Source organism: Gavia stellata, chromosome 6, assembly GCF_030936135.1.
Source record: "Gavia stellata isolate bGavSte3 chromosome 6, bGavSte3.hap2, whole genome shotgun sequence".
Classification (NCBI taxonomy): domain Eukaryota; kingdom Metazoa; phylum Chordata; class Aves; order Gaviiformes; family Gaviidae; genus Gavia; species Gavia stellata.
The window spans coordinates 32,121,369-32,139,126 of record NC_082599.1 but is presented as its reverse complement, the minus strand read 5'-3'; the positions used below and the strand labels follow the sequence as shown (position 1 = coordinate 32,139,126).

At 35.2% G+C, this 17,758-nt stretch overlaps 1 protein-coding gene across 1 annotated transcript in view; it reads left to right on the top strand.

Annotated features, from left to right (window-relative positions):
- DGKB (diacylglycerol kinase beta) overlaps positions 1 to 17,758 on the top strand; it is a 341,552-nt gene that overhangs the window by 66,594 nt on the left and 257,200 nt on the right. The window contains exons 8-12 of the mRNA XM_059818825.1: positions 241 to 315; positions 854 to 973; positions 10,735 to 10,852; positions 13,575 to 13,663; positions 13,744 to 13,860. Coding sequence (XP_059674808.1) covers positions 241 to 315; positions 854 to 973; positions 10,735 to 10,852; positions 13,575 to 13,663; positions 13,744 to 13,860 — 519 coding nt within the window. The remainder of the gene's footprint in view (positions 1 to 240; positions 316 to 853; positions 974 to 10,734; positions 10,853 to 13,574; positions 13,664 to 13,743; positions 13,861 to 17,758) is intronic.

The window sequence follows — 17,758 nt, the reverse complement described above, 5'->3', positions numbered from 1 at the left end:
CCTTTGTTTGTGGGGCTCTATTTCATCTCCCTGCATGCTTTGTGGTCCATGCCTGATGTTTTGCTAGTGAAGCAGATTTACCTAAGAGCGGACAGCTTCCAGTGTAAACGACATTTTATTACGAACACTGATGAAACACTGTCACTGAATTCAATATTTTTGAATTGTAAGTTGCTTGCAGTAGAATTTGTCTTTATAATATTGCATTAAATATTATCATTCTTTCCTGTTCATCTGTAGGAGCTGGAAAATATCATTGCTCAAATGATGCATGTTGCAGAATACCTTGAATGGGATGTTACTGAACTGAGTCCAGTAAGTATCCATTTTGTCATGAGTTTTTAATGTTGCTAGGCATGGCGTTTTAATAATTTTGTGATACTTCATGTCAACATGTGATTCTATATATTAGTAAGATAGAAATAATAATAGTCTGTGCTCCACTATGATACTGTCAATTAGCACTTTTATGAGTCTTTTTCTGATTAAATCTGATCTGTGAAGCATTATTGCTACAGTTTAAGGCTTTTTTTCAGTGCATGCAGTAATTAATGTTTATAACACAACTGGTTTGTCTCTGAAAATTTCTCAAAGGTAACTACCTCTTATTTGTGTTGTACATAGTAAGTACCACAACTTGTTTTGGGAACTTTAGGTCATAATAAAATGTAAATAGGAATATGACACTTTGTTTTCTGAACTGTCAGTACTCATTTTACTACAGGTGCCATACAAATAATATTTTCCTTACTTTTTGCATGTGGATGAGGGAATTGGAGATCTGCACATGTTCTAACAAGCAGTTGCTATGTCAGAATATAGAATTTATGAGATTTTTCATTGAACTGTGTAGATCCTTCATGAAATGATGGAAGAAATTGACTATGATCATGATGGCACTGTTTCTCTAGAGGAGTGGATCCAAGGAGGAATGACAACAATCCCGCTCTTGGTGCTCCTTGGGTTAGAAAATGTAAGTATTGATATAAGAGTGTCAAGTTTCTGCTTGCATGTCAGCTGACGCCCTCAGGTTAGTTTCTCTGTGGCCTGTGTAAGGAATGCCTTTTCTTTGCTTTTCTTTACTATGGCTGAATGACATTCAAAGAACAGAAGTGTGTCTTCAAAGTCAGAGGTACATTAGCATGTTTGAAGCAACACCAAATGAGCCAGCTCTGGAGCTGGAAGCTGCAAAAAGCTGATTAATTTGTCCTGTTAACAGCATATTGTTAACTCCTAGCTGCAGTAGTATCTGTTAAGAATGTTTTACTGCCCGTGTGTATGTTACAGCTGGCTTGGAGCAGTGTCTAGGCTTCTCAGCATGGTGCTCTGTTGTGTGGCCTAACCATACTGAGTCATAGAACAACTGAGGTTGGAAGGAACTTCTGGGGATCATCTGGTCCAGCCTTTTATTAAAGGCAGGGCCACAGACTGAGTTATGCAGGGCCCTGTCAAGCCCAGTCCTGAATAATTCCAGTGAGGTGGATTCCACCAGTTCTGCGGGCAACCTCTCCCAGTGTTAATTGTTCTCAGGGGAAGGAGCTTTTACCTTATGTGCAGGTGAAATTTCTTCTGCAGCAATTATTGCCCATTGGCTATTGTCCTATCATGATACATGCCTGTGAAGATACTTCTTCCATCTCTGTAACTACCTTAATAAATTATACTAAGTAGCAATATCAAAGAGAACACTTACACCAAAGGATAGAGTGTTATGAAAGAAGAGCTTATGTTCTGTACATTTACAACTTCACATTAAAGGTAAGACAGATGTAATATGATCAATTTTATACCAGTTCAACACAGCTGTTTTAACACTGGCATATTGCCAGTGCCACCTGCTGTCCTGTATTTGAGCTAAATCTGAGCACAGGTATCTTAGTATATGTTTCAAATGCTTTTCTGTTATTTGAGAGAAAACATTTTTATCTAAATTTTTTTTTGAAGTCTTTTTCAGATATTGAGGTGAAATAATAAATAATATTTACTTTCCCCATATACTGCTATGGCCTGAACTAAACCTAGCCTGCTGTAGTTGCTCTATGGTATTTTATTTGCACAAAGAATGGTTAGACTGAGACTTTCCAAAGGGAAATATGCAACAAAACAGTGCGTTTAGCAGAAGATCTAAAATTCTTGCAAGATCTTGTTAATCAAATTAGCAGCTAAATGTCTGAATTGAGGATAACTTTCAGTACATTTGGATCTCTGTAAGTACAAATTCCCTAATTCTATATGTATGACTGAGCAACAAAAATGTTAAATTACTTCCCTGTCATCAAACAACAGATCTTTGTCAGGCTGAATGCCATTATTTCTGCAGAATTACTCTAAACAAAGGGCAGTAAATGCTTTCAAGCAATCAGTATAGCAGATAACTGGTAGCAATTTTCAGTACAGAGTTTTCTTTTATAACAGGTAGTGTAGATGTTCTGGGAGTATTTTTCAGTGTCTACACTTCATTCTTTCTAAATTTAGAACACCTTAAGTTCTGTGATAAATTAATGCAGATCCTTCTTTGTAGAGGTTTATTTTCATATTAAAGCAAAAGCTATTAGAAAGAAGCTATGTAAATGTATGTTATCAGGCATTTTATCCTTTTGAGTATTTTTACTAGTTATTAGATAATTTATCTTGCTGTCCATAGCTTTACTATGGAAATAATAAAATATGTAAACAGTGATCAAAAGTCTGTAGACTGCTATCAGCATGGGTTAGTGTTTCTATCATCAAGAGTATTCCCAATACTTTGTGTTGAAGATACATAAATGTACAGTTGTGGAAAAATATTATAATGGTATGCAAAATATATTTTTGATCAATAAGCATAGATTTATTAGTTGAAAGTTGGAGTAAAATGGATGGGTGGCTTTTAATGCTTTTTTAATATTTTACTTTATTGTGAATTAAGTCCATTACCTACAGAACTGTACAAGCTGAGTTACTAGTCATTTGCTAATGATTTGCTAGGAAATTATGCCATCCTCTAAAAGGGCTCCCATTTTTCTTTTCATGTTTTAAAGTGCACTTAATTTCTTAAACCATTCACATAATATGTAAAGAAAAGCCAGACTCTTAAATTTTCCATCAAACCAGCAAAAAGTTACTACTTCTGTTTGTACACAGTTCTAAATAATCAAATCTAAGTGCATTTTAGGACATTGAAAAGTTAAATCAAGAAAGTTAAAACTCTAATGCCGGTCCATCATTATTTCGTCTATTTTTGTGTATTTTTGTGTAAACTGCTAGCATGGTCTTGGTGGTTTTACAGCATCTAATATATTACCCAAGCTCTTCATTCCAGTGCATCATTCCCATTAGTGGAATACTGTTATTTCTTTTTTACATGCTGTTGTTACATTTTGCAAACCCAGTTTCCCAGGACTCTGGTTTTTGGCTGTCTTTCTCTCTCCTTTTAGTTACGATAATGAAAAGGCTGATTAGTATTTGGAAGTAAAGGGCATGACCTACTGGCTTATGCTGCTTAGACATGTCCAGGTAGTCTTCACATGTTGAAAATAAGCAAAAAAGGCACCCAAAAACAACCAAACAATTTTCTCGCCTTCTTTGAACTTTAGCCAGCTATGTTTTGGCTCTATGCTGAAGTCAGGCAATGATGAATTTAATGATTAAATCCAATAGATGAATTTCAGAGCTTGTCCAGTATGATAGTGACAAAGAATTGTCACTGTAGTTGATTTTAAAAAACCCATGATACCAGTGAAGTCTTTAATTTATTTTGGGTTGAGGTCTATTAACTTACTCTAATATACTTAACTTTTGTATAGAGCTTGTACAAACAATACAAGATTCTCAGCTGGTGTAATTTGTTATGCTAATATCAGTGAAACTCTGAAAATTTATTTCAGCTGGAGATTTGTCATAGTACCTTCAGAATTCAGCTATACTGTTTGTACTTAATCTTTAGTTTCCTTAAGAGCTATATGAAAAGGTGAGATATCATGTCAAAGTCTTATATTACATTTAGAGCCTTTCAATCAGTTTTTATTACATACTATGTTTGATGCTTTAGTTACAATAATCGAAAAAAATTCAAAGCAGCATTTCAGTGAAATATGGAACTATATTATACAAAAATAAAACAATAAACAAGTTAGTGTTCATAAACAATGGGGTTGAGATATCCTAATCTCTCACAGGTTTGTGGTCTTTGCCCTCTGACTTCATCAGTAATCCCCTTCTGAAAGAGACAGAAGTATTAGGTTGTTATTACAAATATTGGACAGCCAGTTGTTGCCAAGTTAAAAGAAGTAATAAGGAAATCTGCTTGACTTTTCTTCTGATCTCTCTCTCTCTCTCTGCCCCCTTCCCGCCCTGCCCTTCTAGACTTCCATGGAACTTCTAGTGACCTCTCAAATTTATTTGAGATTACTAAATTAATTTAAAAGTTGCTGGAACAGTTTAGATACATGGAGATAAAGGGACAAAGAGTACAAATAAGTCTCATTTCTCTGGGAAATAAACCTAAATGTCCAGTTTATTTTATCTTACTGGGTTTTATGCTTTCTCGTTGCTCCTAAAATGTGAGGTTAGAGTTGCTGTGAAGGTGGAACTTAGAAATACAGAGAGTTTTATCCCAGTGTTTGTTCCAGGATAGAAACAATGCATTCTTATTTTGGTGCTTTTCAAGGCAATTGGTGTGCTAAACAGAAAATTTCAGTACAAGATAAGGAATTTAAATAAGAACTTAATTGGTTCTTATTCTGTAGGGGTGCTGTGATACACATACTATTTCGAAATTTATTTTGCAAGAAAAGACCTTGGAACTGTATTCGTATATATCTATTTGTACTTGAATGACTTTTTCCACTTGACAGTGGCTGAATGCGTTCTGTAGTGCACCTACTGAAACCTTTGTCTTTAAGACCCATAATTCTTACTCTTGAGGTTTAGTTGTGCCAGTTTAATGGAAATTGTTCCAAGAAATTCTCTCATGAAAAGTGAGAATTTAATGAAGAAAAAAATAATTAGGTAACTATAGAGGAAATTGTTATTTATGTGGTGCAATTTTTAATAATAAATGTATGAGGTAGAATTTTTTGCTGAGTGTCGCACTTCAGTCTGCAATTTTCACAGGCCTCATCAACTTTCCAAATTAATTTTTGCTTCTTAAGGCAATAGTTTGTTTGTCTCCCATCCAAACACAGGACAGAGATTGCTCCTTCTGGTTGATAATTACACTTCTGGGAAGTGGCCTATTGCATACTAGCAACCCCTAGGCTATTTATTCTACTCCTCCAAAGTAGAAACCTTCAAAGTTTCTGACCTTTTTATTTCATTCTGCATTAATTTAAGTAGATCAATATTGTCAGTGAAGTTTGAGAGTTTACCCCATTGACTCTCCTAGCATTGCCTAAAATGTCCTTTGTAATCTGGGCACAAAAAGCCACCTAATGACCGTTTTCTCCTAAGGGTTTTTGTCAGCCATGAGCATTGTACTCTGCTCTTTGCTAGGAATTCCTCTCTTACAGTACAGTACAGTATTATTCCCCCCTCTTCTAAGAGAAACACTTGATTTCTCTTCTAAAGTAATTCCATGCCAGATATTTTGGTCTCACTTCTCTTGCAATGCATCATTATTACCACCTCTGTTGGTGATTGTACAAAAAGTAGGTATAAACTGCAAGTTCACAAGTGCTTGTTTAAAAAAATCCCATGTTTTAGGAGTGAGAAATATCTTATTCCCTCTTCACCGGCCACTAGATGTCACAGTTGCACTGTATCTGGTACTGTACAGTTGCTGAAAAGCTGCCCTAAGGTGAAAGAGAAGTTGAACAACAGTAAATGCTTCGTAAAGTCATCAGTAATCTGATAACAGGCCACTATGCCTTTCTTTTAAGTCACCAGTTGTCATTTTCAACCCATTTCACCTTCTAAATCAACGTAAATCTCAATGGGACAAACACATTTGTGTTGAAATGTGACTATGCTTCAATTAAATCAGAAGGAAATACTCTTACAATTTTATTTTGGATCCGCAAGCAGCAAATATTATGCTATTACACTCAAAGAATATAAAGGGTAACTGTTTTTTAACCTTTTTTGATTGAATACGGGATGGGATACTCGAGTATGAATCCACACTTGGGAAATACTGCTTTTTACATTGTATATTACATTATTGTTGGCTTTTTTTTTTGAGCTCTGAGTATGTGAAAGTGTAACCAACCTGGGGACTTGCAAACATTTGCAAGTCTGGTGTGGGATCTGTTGCACCATGAGGAGTCCCTCTCAGGCTGAAGTCTGAAATGACTTGTTTAATACCTAGGTAGTTTCGGACAGTTGTATTTCTTCCATTCAGCAAGGAGCGAGGGCCATCTGGCCTTTTATTGTCCCCAGTGATATTTTTGTAAGTCCTGTCTGAAGTCTGGCAGGTGAGTTTTCTAAAAGGGTGAAGTGCCGATGAGCCATATGCTATTTTCGTATGTACAGAGGGCAAAACGAAGCCCCTGCTAGAAGAAGCTGTAGATTACCCTCTTTGTGCCAGCTCCTTACCAGCTGGGAAGCAGTTTTGCCCTTAGTGATAACAGGAGCGATTTCACAAGTATCCTTTCAAGGCATTACCAGCAGAGGGGGTCGTGTTAACGCTTTGTGAGACTTCATAGCAGGACCTGCTAAAAAAGTGCACATATCTTTTCTTGACAGTGCTGTCTACTTTTATGCTCTGCTAGCTCCTGCTTCTTTGCAGGAGTTCTGCAAATGCCCTTCCTCACTACAGTCCTACCTTTCCTTTTGCCTGTAGGTTGGTAAAAGCCCAGAAGTCAGGAGTAACTCTAATCTGTTCTGTGTATAAGGTGTAAAAGAAATGGTCTTTCATGCAGGTATACAAATTTACCATTATTTAAAATGTAATTTCTGCAGCATTTCAGTCTCTGCAGATGACAGGTGACTACCAATTTGGGGACAGGGAAACATGGTAGTTTGGCTAATTATGAAGCTTGTTTAAACAAACTTATTTCCCCTCCTGTCCTCCCTTTTCTATGCTGCCATTTTCTCATGTACGTATTAATGCTTAAGCATTTCTGGATGATCAAGATAGTACACTGGTGAGTGTGTGGATGAAGGCTGGGGAATTGTTTTTTTTTTTAATTATTATTATTTCTCCAGCACACACCCAGACACACACAAAATATCTCAGAAGTTAGAAGTGAGGAGCCCTCCTGATTAGCATGTCTCTTGAATGAGGTTACTCCCACTCCAGTTGAACCAGAACAGACTTAGAAGCTCCTCTCCTCAAACCAAATTGAACAAAACAAAACCTTACATGAATTCTTTGCTGACAGCCAGCAAAGGAATATTGAACTTAACTGCGTTTGTATTAAAAGGAGGTGCTGTGTGGTTTAATGGACACTCTTCTCACCTTCTCACTGACTGAATAATATCGAAAGATCAGTTATAAAAATGTCTTCAAGTCATGTAAATATTTTTAAAATAAATGAAAACAAAATAACAGTAGGCAGCAAAAGAATAACTTAGCAGACTTGCTAACATCCTTCTCCCTTGGTTGCTTGTTACTGACTCTTCTCATAGAAAAGACTGAGCATGCTGATACTTCAGACACTCTGTAGCTATTGTAAGAGAGGGTACTTGCTAGGGTGAAAATTTATCAGTGATTTAATTATCTTTTTTAAGTCTTGGAATGTGGAGTTTTGTGCTTGAAACCTTAAGATCTCTTCGGCTACTTTTATTTACAAATATCTAAAAAACTGGAGTAAATTGATATTAAAGGGACATGACTGCATAAAATTTTCCACTAATTCGAAGGCTGGCTCTTTCATGGTTGACTTACATATTAAGGTCAGGTCCTTTTGGCAATCAAATCCATGGTAGAAGGGTCAGGACATAAGTTAAGAGAACTGTTGTTACCAAAATAAATGTTGACTATTGTTGTTATGTGCTAAAGTCTGTGTATGGCATATGGAAGCTTCATTTTCAGTAATGTATAATGAAGTGAGGAAGAGATTCTTACTGTACCTGCCCTGCTTTGAGGTCTTCTTAATGACTATTTGTTTTTAAAGTCTTTCTCAGGATATGGAAGCAAAATGAGTGAATGTCAGTAAATGCACTGATGTGTCAGAATTGTGGATTTTATTCATACTTAAAGACTTGCATTGAGGGGCCTTTGTTTCACATTATGTCTTTTTTTTTCTTGGCAGTGTTTTAAAAAGTTATGTGCATGCATAATCATATGCAGCGCTTTATTGCTTATTTTTGGCAATGCACAAGAGCAAAAACTTAATTTGCTATTTTCCAAAAGTGCATTGTGTTCATGTAATGGATTTGCATCAGTTGCAGTCTGTAACACAGTTAAGTGTTTTAATTGGCAGAACACCCACATCAAGACTTGTTTGTTTTTCTGATAAGGAAAATGCCAGCTAAGTTAGTCCATATGTTCTGTTCAAATAAGAAGCGACATATTCACATGTAATGGCCATTCTTTAAAAATAAATTTAAAATGAGAAAGTAATACAAAACTAATGTGGAAGGGAGGGAAGTTTATGCATAATTATGCATTTCTGTTAGTTTTCACAAACAGCAAATATTTTGCTAAGGAAAGCTGGTCAGCTTGCATTTTAAGTGCTTGTGGTTTATGACTGTATCTGTTGATGACCTGAGTAATGTTAAAACAGAAGTGTACATTGTTTACTGGGTTTTTTAGAAGGATTTACATGGTCTTTATTGTCTAGTGAATAATCATGTATTATAAGAATACTTGAAACTCACATACTGTACAGTAGTTTAACAATAGTTTAAAAATGTGTGGAATGTGGTAGTAAGATGGAAAGAAAAATAGAAGTTGCAGAACTCCATATAATGAAATACATCCTCTTCAGCTGCCAGTCATGAAGGAGCTTGACAGGCTTTTAGTGCTCCACAGCTGCAGAATCTATTTCTGCTTCTTCAGGGGAAATTGGAAAACTTCCACACTCTTTGCCAGCCTGAGAATCCCACATTAGGCATCTGCTCTGCTCTTTCTGCAGAAGGGGGACCCTGATGTTGCCCAGCTGTGAGAGATGGCATTTGAACTCCTGCTGGTAATATCGGGGGAACTCCACTTAGGCTCTGATCCTGGTATCTCAATAGAGAAAAAATATTCCAGCTTATATCAGTTCCTTTTGCTTCTAGGTGATTTGTAGGAATTATTCAAAGTTGTGTTCTGGCTACAACCTGGCTTTGAATCAAACTTTCTTAATTTATTTGAGTGCTAATTTTCCTTCAGGAATTTTTTTTTTTTCCCCACAAGGATGAAGAAGTCTTCATCATCTCTGACTTGTCTTTAATGGCTAACTCTTAGAATAGGGCAATACTGATTTCCAAGGACATAACTCGTGCAATATATGCTAATACAGGACAAAACTGAATTTTTATTAAAATTTGTGTCCACTGACTTATATTGACTGTCCTTATCAGTGAAAACCATCATATTATTGAAGATCTAGTGAGGCATATTGTATATACATGATGACAAATATTTTTGTAGTTTTATGTGAGAAACCAGAAACTGGATGAGAACCAGCTGTTGATGTGGCTTCTGAGAAACAGAGGTTGATGTGGCTTCCTTAAGCTATGTGACAATTTCTTTTTGGTAATGAAATGACCAAGACAACCATAGTGTTTCAGTAATACACAATGAAGAATCAAACTACTGCAGCCTGTTTCCAGTGATAGACATTAACTGCCTTTGTTCCATTGGATATTATATTTGTTAAGAAAAAAAATAAAAAATCAAGTGATATTACATTAGGTTAATCTATTTTTTTTAATTCAAAACCTCTGATGATTGCAAAAAGTAAAAAGTCTGATGGCCACACTTGCCAAGAAGCCTGGAATTTGCAGAATTAATTTAACATCTGTACCAAGTGCACATCATTTTCAAAACCTTCTAATAACAGTGAGGTCTCAGAATGATTCCATTAAGAAGGAAGAGGAGAATCGTGCAACTGTGAAAGCTTACTTTTGTAAATGTAAATTATTTTATAATACTTCAGTTGTACGCATGAGTCACAGCGGACCCCTGAGTTGTAAGTGCCAATCAGTTGACCAGTCTATTCATGCAAGATTTGAGTATAGTGCTACAGCTAACTAAAAAATGTGGGCTTAAATGTAAGGAATTCAGTTCTTAGAGAAGAGATCCAGGATGTAAATCCCACCATTAGATGCTTAGTTTTGGTAGACTATTGGCAGTAGATTAACATAAATTAAAGCTGGCAATACGTATTATTGTGGTGTGGTTAGATTTCCCACTTTACGTATGTTGATACACACCCCTAATTCTAAGGGTCATTAAGAATATCTCTGTAGTTTTAAAAAAAACTTTTCTATTGTTCAATGTGGGGAGGTTTACCTTCTAACCTGCAGCACCTTTATTTTTAGAATTAGTTTAGAACAAATTTTAGTTAGTTTTAATACTAGTTGTAATTTAATATCAACCTAGGTTTATTGCTAGCACTGTGTTGCAGTGGTGACAGCAGCCTGGAGTTTTTTCTGACTCGTTTCTGAAACACATGGGCATCCGTGAGCTTCTGAAGAATTTTTTTTTTATTATATCATTGCCTGTGTATTTAAAATGATTATACTGTGATCTGGTGCAGAGTATTAAATGGAGTAACAGCTTGCCTTTTACGTTCTTGAGTCAATCTCCAATTTTTATTGGCATTTATATATTTCATTGTTTATTTTATTAAGTGAAATCTGTTTCTTTTATGTCCTGTGCAGAATGTGAAAGATGATGGGCAGCATGTATGGAGACTGAAACACTTTAACAAGCCTGCCTACTGTAATCTTTGTTTGAACATGCTAATCGGAGTAGGCAAGCAAGGTCTCTGCTGTTCTTGTAAGTATAAGCATCTCAGTGTCCATTTGCATACATGTCTATTCCTGGAAATGTTGTGCTCGCTGCATAACAAAGAACTAGTAGCTTCCCAGTACAAACCCATTGCCAGCACAATAGTGTCTCCCCCTTTGTCTTCTATGCTTGAGCACTCAAGGTTCCATTTTTAATTTTTTAGGATATGGGGCTTTCAAAACTGTTGTTTGAGAGAGTTTTCTGTATTATAATACCTCTCAGTGTTAGTTCCCTTTGGAGGGAACTTTTTCCTCTTAGCAAGTATCATGCTTTATTTTCAACCTTTTTTTTATCTTCTTTTGTATTTATTAATAATTATTCGTATTCTTTAACAGGTATCAACTTGACTAGCATCTAAGTCCCACATTTGTTTATTCAAATTTTGCACAGAATTCTTGTTCACTGTGAAGGGCAAAGTCACAGTTTCCCAGAAGCCAAGTTTCTGTAATGCTTCTGAAGTTTTGTATGTTTACTTGGTTGTAATGATAAATCTCAGTTTTGCTATCCTTTCACATATTAGCTGATTATAGGTTTTAAGATAAAGCCACACAGAAAAACTACTGCATCTAATTCATTAGACTATTAGATGCAGTTACAACAGTTCAATTTCTTGAGTTATATCTATGTATCTTGTAATAATCTGTGTTTGACCAGCTCATAACCTGTATGTTGAGAAACCAAATCTTGCCGAAAGGTCTCTCGTCTCTGTTTGAATGTTTCAAGAGATAGATGATCCATATCTTTCTTTTGTGGTGTGTTCCAATGATTAATCATCTTTTTTTAACAAAGACCTATTTTCTGATTTGAATATGTCTGGTAGATGGTTCCAATGATTGGTTCGTGTTATGCCCTGCTCCATTAGATTAATGAGATCTTTAGTACCCACTGTATTCTTCTCATGATGGTATCAAGTCACCTTTCATTGCTCTTTTTGATAAATTAATCAGTTTCTTAGTGTGACTTGCTTTCTCCATTTTTGGTATGAAAGATAGCCTATCACAGCTGATCAGGACCTTTCTGCCTGTACAGTTCTATTGATTTAATCTGAGATTAGACTGAATGAATCAGCTCTGTCTCTTTCCTCTGTGGGCCACAGAACTCTTTAAAACATAATTCAGGTGTAAATCCTCCACATATGGGTTTTCACATTGTATAATTTAATTCACAATACTATGGAATGAGAGAGATACATTTATTAAAATTCAAACAAATAGAAATTGCATAGCTTCAGATTAATAAATGCTGATGACAGTAACGAATATATATAAAATTTGCTGAATTGACTGTTACATCTTGAAATGTTACATTCTTCAATATCCTTTTATGTCAGACTGATGTAAACTTAATCCTTGTGAGGAAATATAAGATCCGTATATGTTTGAAAGAGAAAATTCTATTGAGTAAATGATGTAGATCATTTTCTTCAGTAGTTATCAGAAATGTGTAGATTAGTTATATAAAGTAAACTGCCCCCAAAAGACCAGCCTTACAAAAGCTGTGATTTTCTCTGCTGCAATGTACCTCTTTAAAATTTGTTATTGTGCTTGGCATTTATTTGGTGAGGACAATGGTCCCAGAGTATCTGAAGAACATCCACATGCTCCTTTCAGGTTCTTAATGCAGCAAGGGGCATGAGTCTACTTACAAAACTCTTACGCTATTTCCTTATCTTGCTAAGCTTCTTCCCAAATATATTTTCAAAGCATTGCTATAAATTTCATTATTTGCATTTTAGATTGTGTGGGAAGAAAAAAAAAAAGGAAACTGCAGGGGGCCTCACCATCCCTCCATGGTCCAATCAACAGTGTTACTCCCTGCAGTTTGTCTGATTAATGGCTGCACCTCCCACTGGGTTTGTGTAATAGGTGCAAGCAAGGTGTTTAGAAGTACTTTGTGCTTAATTGCTCTCGAGGTCAAAAGCATGAGACATATACCATGCAGGGAGAAATTCATTCTCAGGTTTTAATAGTTGACTCTACTGAATGCAGGTATAAGCTGTAGCATTATTTCCTCATCTAAGCACAATTGTACAGTTGAAGTCAGGAGAGCTTTGCATTGTGCCCTGACATTTGTATGTTTTCCAAATGCCACTAGTGTGATCTTTACAGACCTGGTCAACAATAGTAGTTACCTAAAACTGGTGTGGAGGGGTTAGAAAAAAAAAAAGCTTCTCAGGAGGTGGTGTTTGGGAAAGTAAGAGTTAAAGTTGGGGTGATTACATGGAATGCGGGAAAATAATTGCTATCTGAAAATTGACTAATCGGCCATTTAAGATTTATAAATCAATAGAAGGACCAACATAAACTCATTGGCTTTTATTTTTGTGCTTGCCAGCTGCTTTCATGCTTTGAGTTTGTAAAATATAGATTTCTTTCTACTAGCAAATGACACCAAACCATTTGGCAGTCATCAATTTTTCTTTAATATTTTTGTCATTTGGGAATTTTTGTGAAAAAATTTAGTGAGCTCTGATTTAATTAAGCATTTCCTGTTATGCAATGATAGTGCATTCTTGGATTTCTCACTTGCATAACATTTCCTGTTCTAATTGGCCTTTTGTATTCCATGGAAAAAGCAGTCTAGTTTGAGTTTTCATTGACTGATTGGATTGATTATATAGAGATGGCATGCTGGTAACATTATTTGTTTCGTAAAAATGTAGTCAGAAACACCATTGCCTCAACATCTATTAATGTGTTTCTTTTTTCAGTTTGCAAGTATACGGTCCATGAACGCTGTGTCTCAAGAGCTCCCGCATCTTGCATTAAAACATATGTGAAGTCCAAAAAGAATACTGATGTAAGTTTGAGGTAGCATGAACTTTGCCATGTACCTGTTAATTTAGTAACCCTATGTATATCCACACTTTTCTTTTGCAGGTAATGCACCATTTTTGGGTAGAAGGAAATTGTCCAACAAAATGTGATAAGTGTCACAAAACTATAAAATGTTACCAAGGCTTGACTGGACTTCACTGTGTTTGGTGTCAGATCACGGTGAGTATACTATAGTAAAACATTTAGCACAGGTTAGAGAGACAAAAATCTGCATGTCTTTTTTATAGTCTCATAATTCAAAAGTTCTCTTTCAGTTTTGTCATCAGGAATGGATAGTGTGTGTTTAAGAAACGGTGTAAACAGAATATTCATAGGAGTCCTTAATTATTGCAACCAAATACGCTTAAAGGTATACTCTGCTTTAAGAGAATATAAAAATGGAAATAATATATGTCATTCTAAAGAGCAGAATTCCCAATCTACATTATAGAAAGGTTATAAAAGAGTTTTCAGTACCGGGAAAAGTCAAGGTCACTGTGAGACTAGGGCAAAATCCCAATTTGTGGTGGACTGACAGGCAAATGAAATTGAGGACATCTGGTAGGATACAGTGACTTCAAGTGTCTGGGAATCATAGCAGAGGCATCTTGATAATATACTAATCTGTGCACCAAGTCTAGTATATACAACTTTGGTGTGCTCCTTGTTCAGCAGGAACCAGTAACTGGAACTAATGACATTCAAGGAACACTGCCCTTATAAGTGAGATCTTTGTGCTAGAAGGAGCAATGTCAGTATTTCTGTTCCTAGCCAGGGCAGGATTTAAATCTAAATGGGGAGAGATTCAGCCTTCTTTTAGGGTTTTTGCTTTTTTGCTGGTATCATTATTATTGTTATTGTTATGGAACAGCAGTTATTTGTTCGGTGTTTTAAATAATAATATGAGATTGAGGCATTAGTGAATGTTTGTTTTCAGCATATAAGTTTGGATGTTTTATGACATATTTTCTTAACACAAGAATACAAAATATGAAACATCATCAAAGAAAATAGATCCAGGATACTTTCAGTGATAAGCTGTTATGATTACTTAAAAACCAATATTTTAGAAGAAAGCAAATATGTAGTCCAGATTGCTGTCAAAATGTGCATAATTTATGTAGAGAATAAAACACCCAATTCAAAATTTTTGCATGTAGATAATTAAATTTAGGCAATGGCTATCTGTGTTTAGGTAGATAAGGAAGACTGTTCCTCTCTAGATATAGATGTGTTTACATTTGTATAAGATGTGTATATCATTCAAGAAATTTATATTATGTAAAGATCCCTTTTGAAGTCAAAGGAAGTTGCAAATTCTGTAGCTCCTCAGGAAAACTATTTTCCTGTTTTTCCATGTGAATTTGGACCAGATTTTTAAAGGCCTTTTACTTCTTGAAGACAGACATCAAGATTTAGAGGACTTCCATAAGAACTGAGATTCACTGAGGAAATAGTGAGGCATGATTTATCATTGAAATCACTGTGAAGGAAGAGTCTAAAATCTTTTGAAAATATCTTAGGTGCCTTTGTGCATATTTAAAGGCTTAAATATCTACCAAAATTCCAATTAGAAATGGGCCTATGTTCTTTTGAGAATGTTGGTGCTGAGGTTTACTATTTTGCAATTGTATTTCCATCAGTAATTTAAAGACTTTTATTTTCTGTAAAAGTAATGTTGCATTTTCAAAATAACTTTATTAATCCTTTTATTTAATTGTTATGGTTCAGGTATAAATTAGACACATAAGTGAAAAATGAGTATTTTTAAAGTTTTAAAAATACTGCAAATTATTTGTTTTTCAATCTCCTATTCACTTTTCTTGCAATTCTAGGTATTCTATATCTTCTATTGCAATAACTTTCTTTGCTAATAGTAATAAGTTTATTACTGAAAAAACAGTATTTTAAAGTTCTAACAAATGCATGATTTTTGAATGGATATTCTGAAGTTAAGTAATCATCATATACTTCATACATTTTCAACTTCTTTTACAACAACACATTTAAGGCTTGTGGCTGACATATTTTTGTAATGTAAGAGGATGCTAGCTATTACGCAACTGATTCTGAGCCTATTATGTGCATTTTAAATATCTCTCCTTCTTACAACTCAGTAGGGACACTTCTAATGTCAAATTACTGAATCAAATCCCGAAAATTAGAGATGTTAGAGGCTCGTGATACTGAGTTCTCAGCCAGGCCCATGATTCCCTCTTCTGTATACTCTGTAGTTCTCTACCAAGGTCTTGTAAACGTTTTTTTCCTCATTTTCCCTCCAGCAAATATGTTTTTTCCTACTTTGCAGGCATCTGGTTGTGAGGGAGGTAATATTCTAAAGGAGCTAGGTTTGGGGTAAGGGAATTTTGGGGAAATGTATTTAAAATCTGCTGAAACTTTTTTTTGAGAAGAGATGCATTTTATTTCATTGTGTCAAAGTGTTATTTTCATTAAAGCTACATATCTTCTACCGTTTCTGTTGTCTGCTCTGCGCCAATTCTGTTGTCAAAGATCAGCAGATACTAATAAGAAGATTAAGCTATTTTTTTCATAGATAAGTTTGCATGCCACCGAGTAGCAAAGCTGCTAATTACCAGTGAATGTGTGAAGATACTTTTATTTGATGTAACATGGCCTGGTGTGCATTAATTAGGGTACAAGTAGCCTTAGAACTGAGGCAGAGAATTAGCATGACAAATGATTTAGATTACAGGGCTACCAAAATACTCTTACAATAAGGCTTTAATACTCAGAGTAAATCGAAACTCGTTATACTTTTATTTTCTGTTGCTAAGTAACTGCCTGAAAAGGTAACTTTGCAGTATAAATGAATATGGACAAGGCTAATATTAGGTGCCATTCAGTTAAAAATTCAGAAATGTTATGTCAACATTAGCTGTACCAAATAACTTTATGAAGACCATATTACCGGTAAAGCTTATATACATCAGCAACTGGTACAATTTTATTGTAATTTTAATAGAGTTCATACTGACATAGATAAATCATCTAAGGTAAAATGAATCAGTCATTGGAAAAATGTGATTTACAGATGCAAACATTGAACTACAGTTTTTATAACAGCTATTGAACTTGTTGAACTAATGCTGTATGCTACCTATTAAACTAGTTAAATCATTTGTTAAATAAGATTCTTACTTCAGAATTTCTGGTATTTGTTAAAGTAATTATTTTCCTTTAATGCAAATACACTTATCTTAAAAAAAGAAAAAATTCATCTCTATGCGAAATGCATGTGTTACCTGAAGAACTTAATGCACAGCTTATTGAATCAATGCAGAAATAAGAAACTTTCACCAAATTTCACAAAATGGACTTGTATTTTATTGTGGCTATCTCTAATATTGTGAAGTGTACCAATTAAAGGTGAATACTTTGCATGATCCAGGCACACAACTGTGCCTTTGTAGTGTGTGGCTGGATATAGATGTTGAAATACTCTATTTAGAGACATTTGAATTGAGTTAAATCCTAAAATATCAACAAGAACTCTTGATTGCTAATGCAGAATATTTCAATATATCATTATTTGTTGGCATTTTATGTTGATGTTATATACACATTTTTCCCTTCCACCTTTTTAACAATATGGAAGTAAGCTAATGCTCTTTCAGTCAGCAGACCTGAGGATATTCTTTCCATGTTTTCAGAGTAGAGGTCTTCTCATGGCTTTCAGGAGAACTGTATGAATGCTAAGAATGAAGTAGGAAAAGGAAGGTAATTCAGGTTCCTCAGCAATCACAGAATCACAGAATGATAGGGGTTGGAAGGGACCTCTGGAGATCATCTAGTCTAGCCCCCCTGCCAGAGCAGGTTCACCTAGAGCAGACTGCACAGGAATCAATGGAATCCTGAACATTGATTCAATCAAGACCAAAATTTCCCCAATATAGCTTAAAGCTCTTAAATATTCCTACTTTACTGTCTTGTATTTCATATATATTTTCATAGATATTGCAGCATCACAACTGAATCCGTAGTGACTTTATCAGCTTCAGGTAGGAAGCAGAGTTATACCAAAAATGCCAAAGGCTTCCCTGAATTACCCCAGATTGCC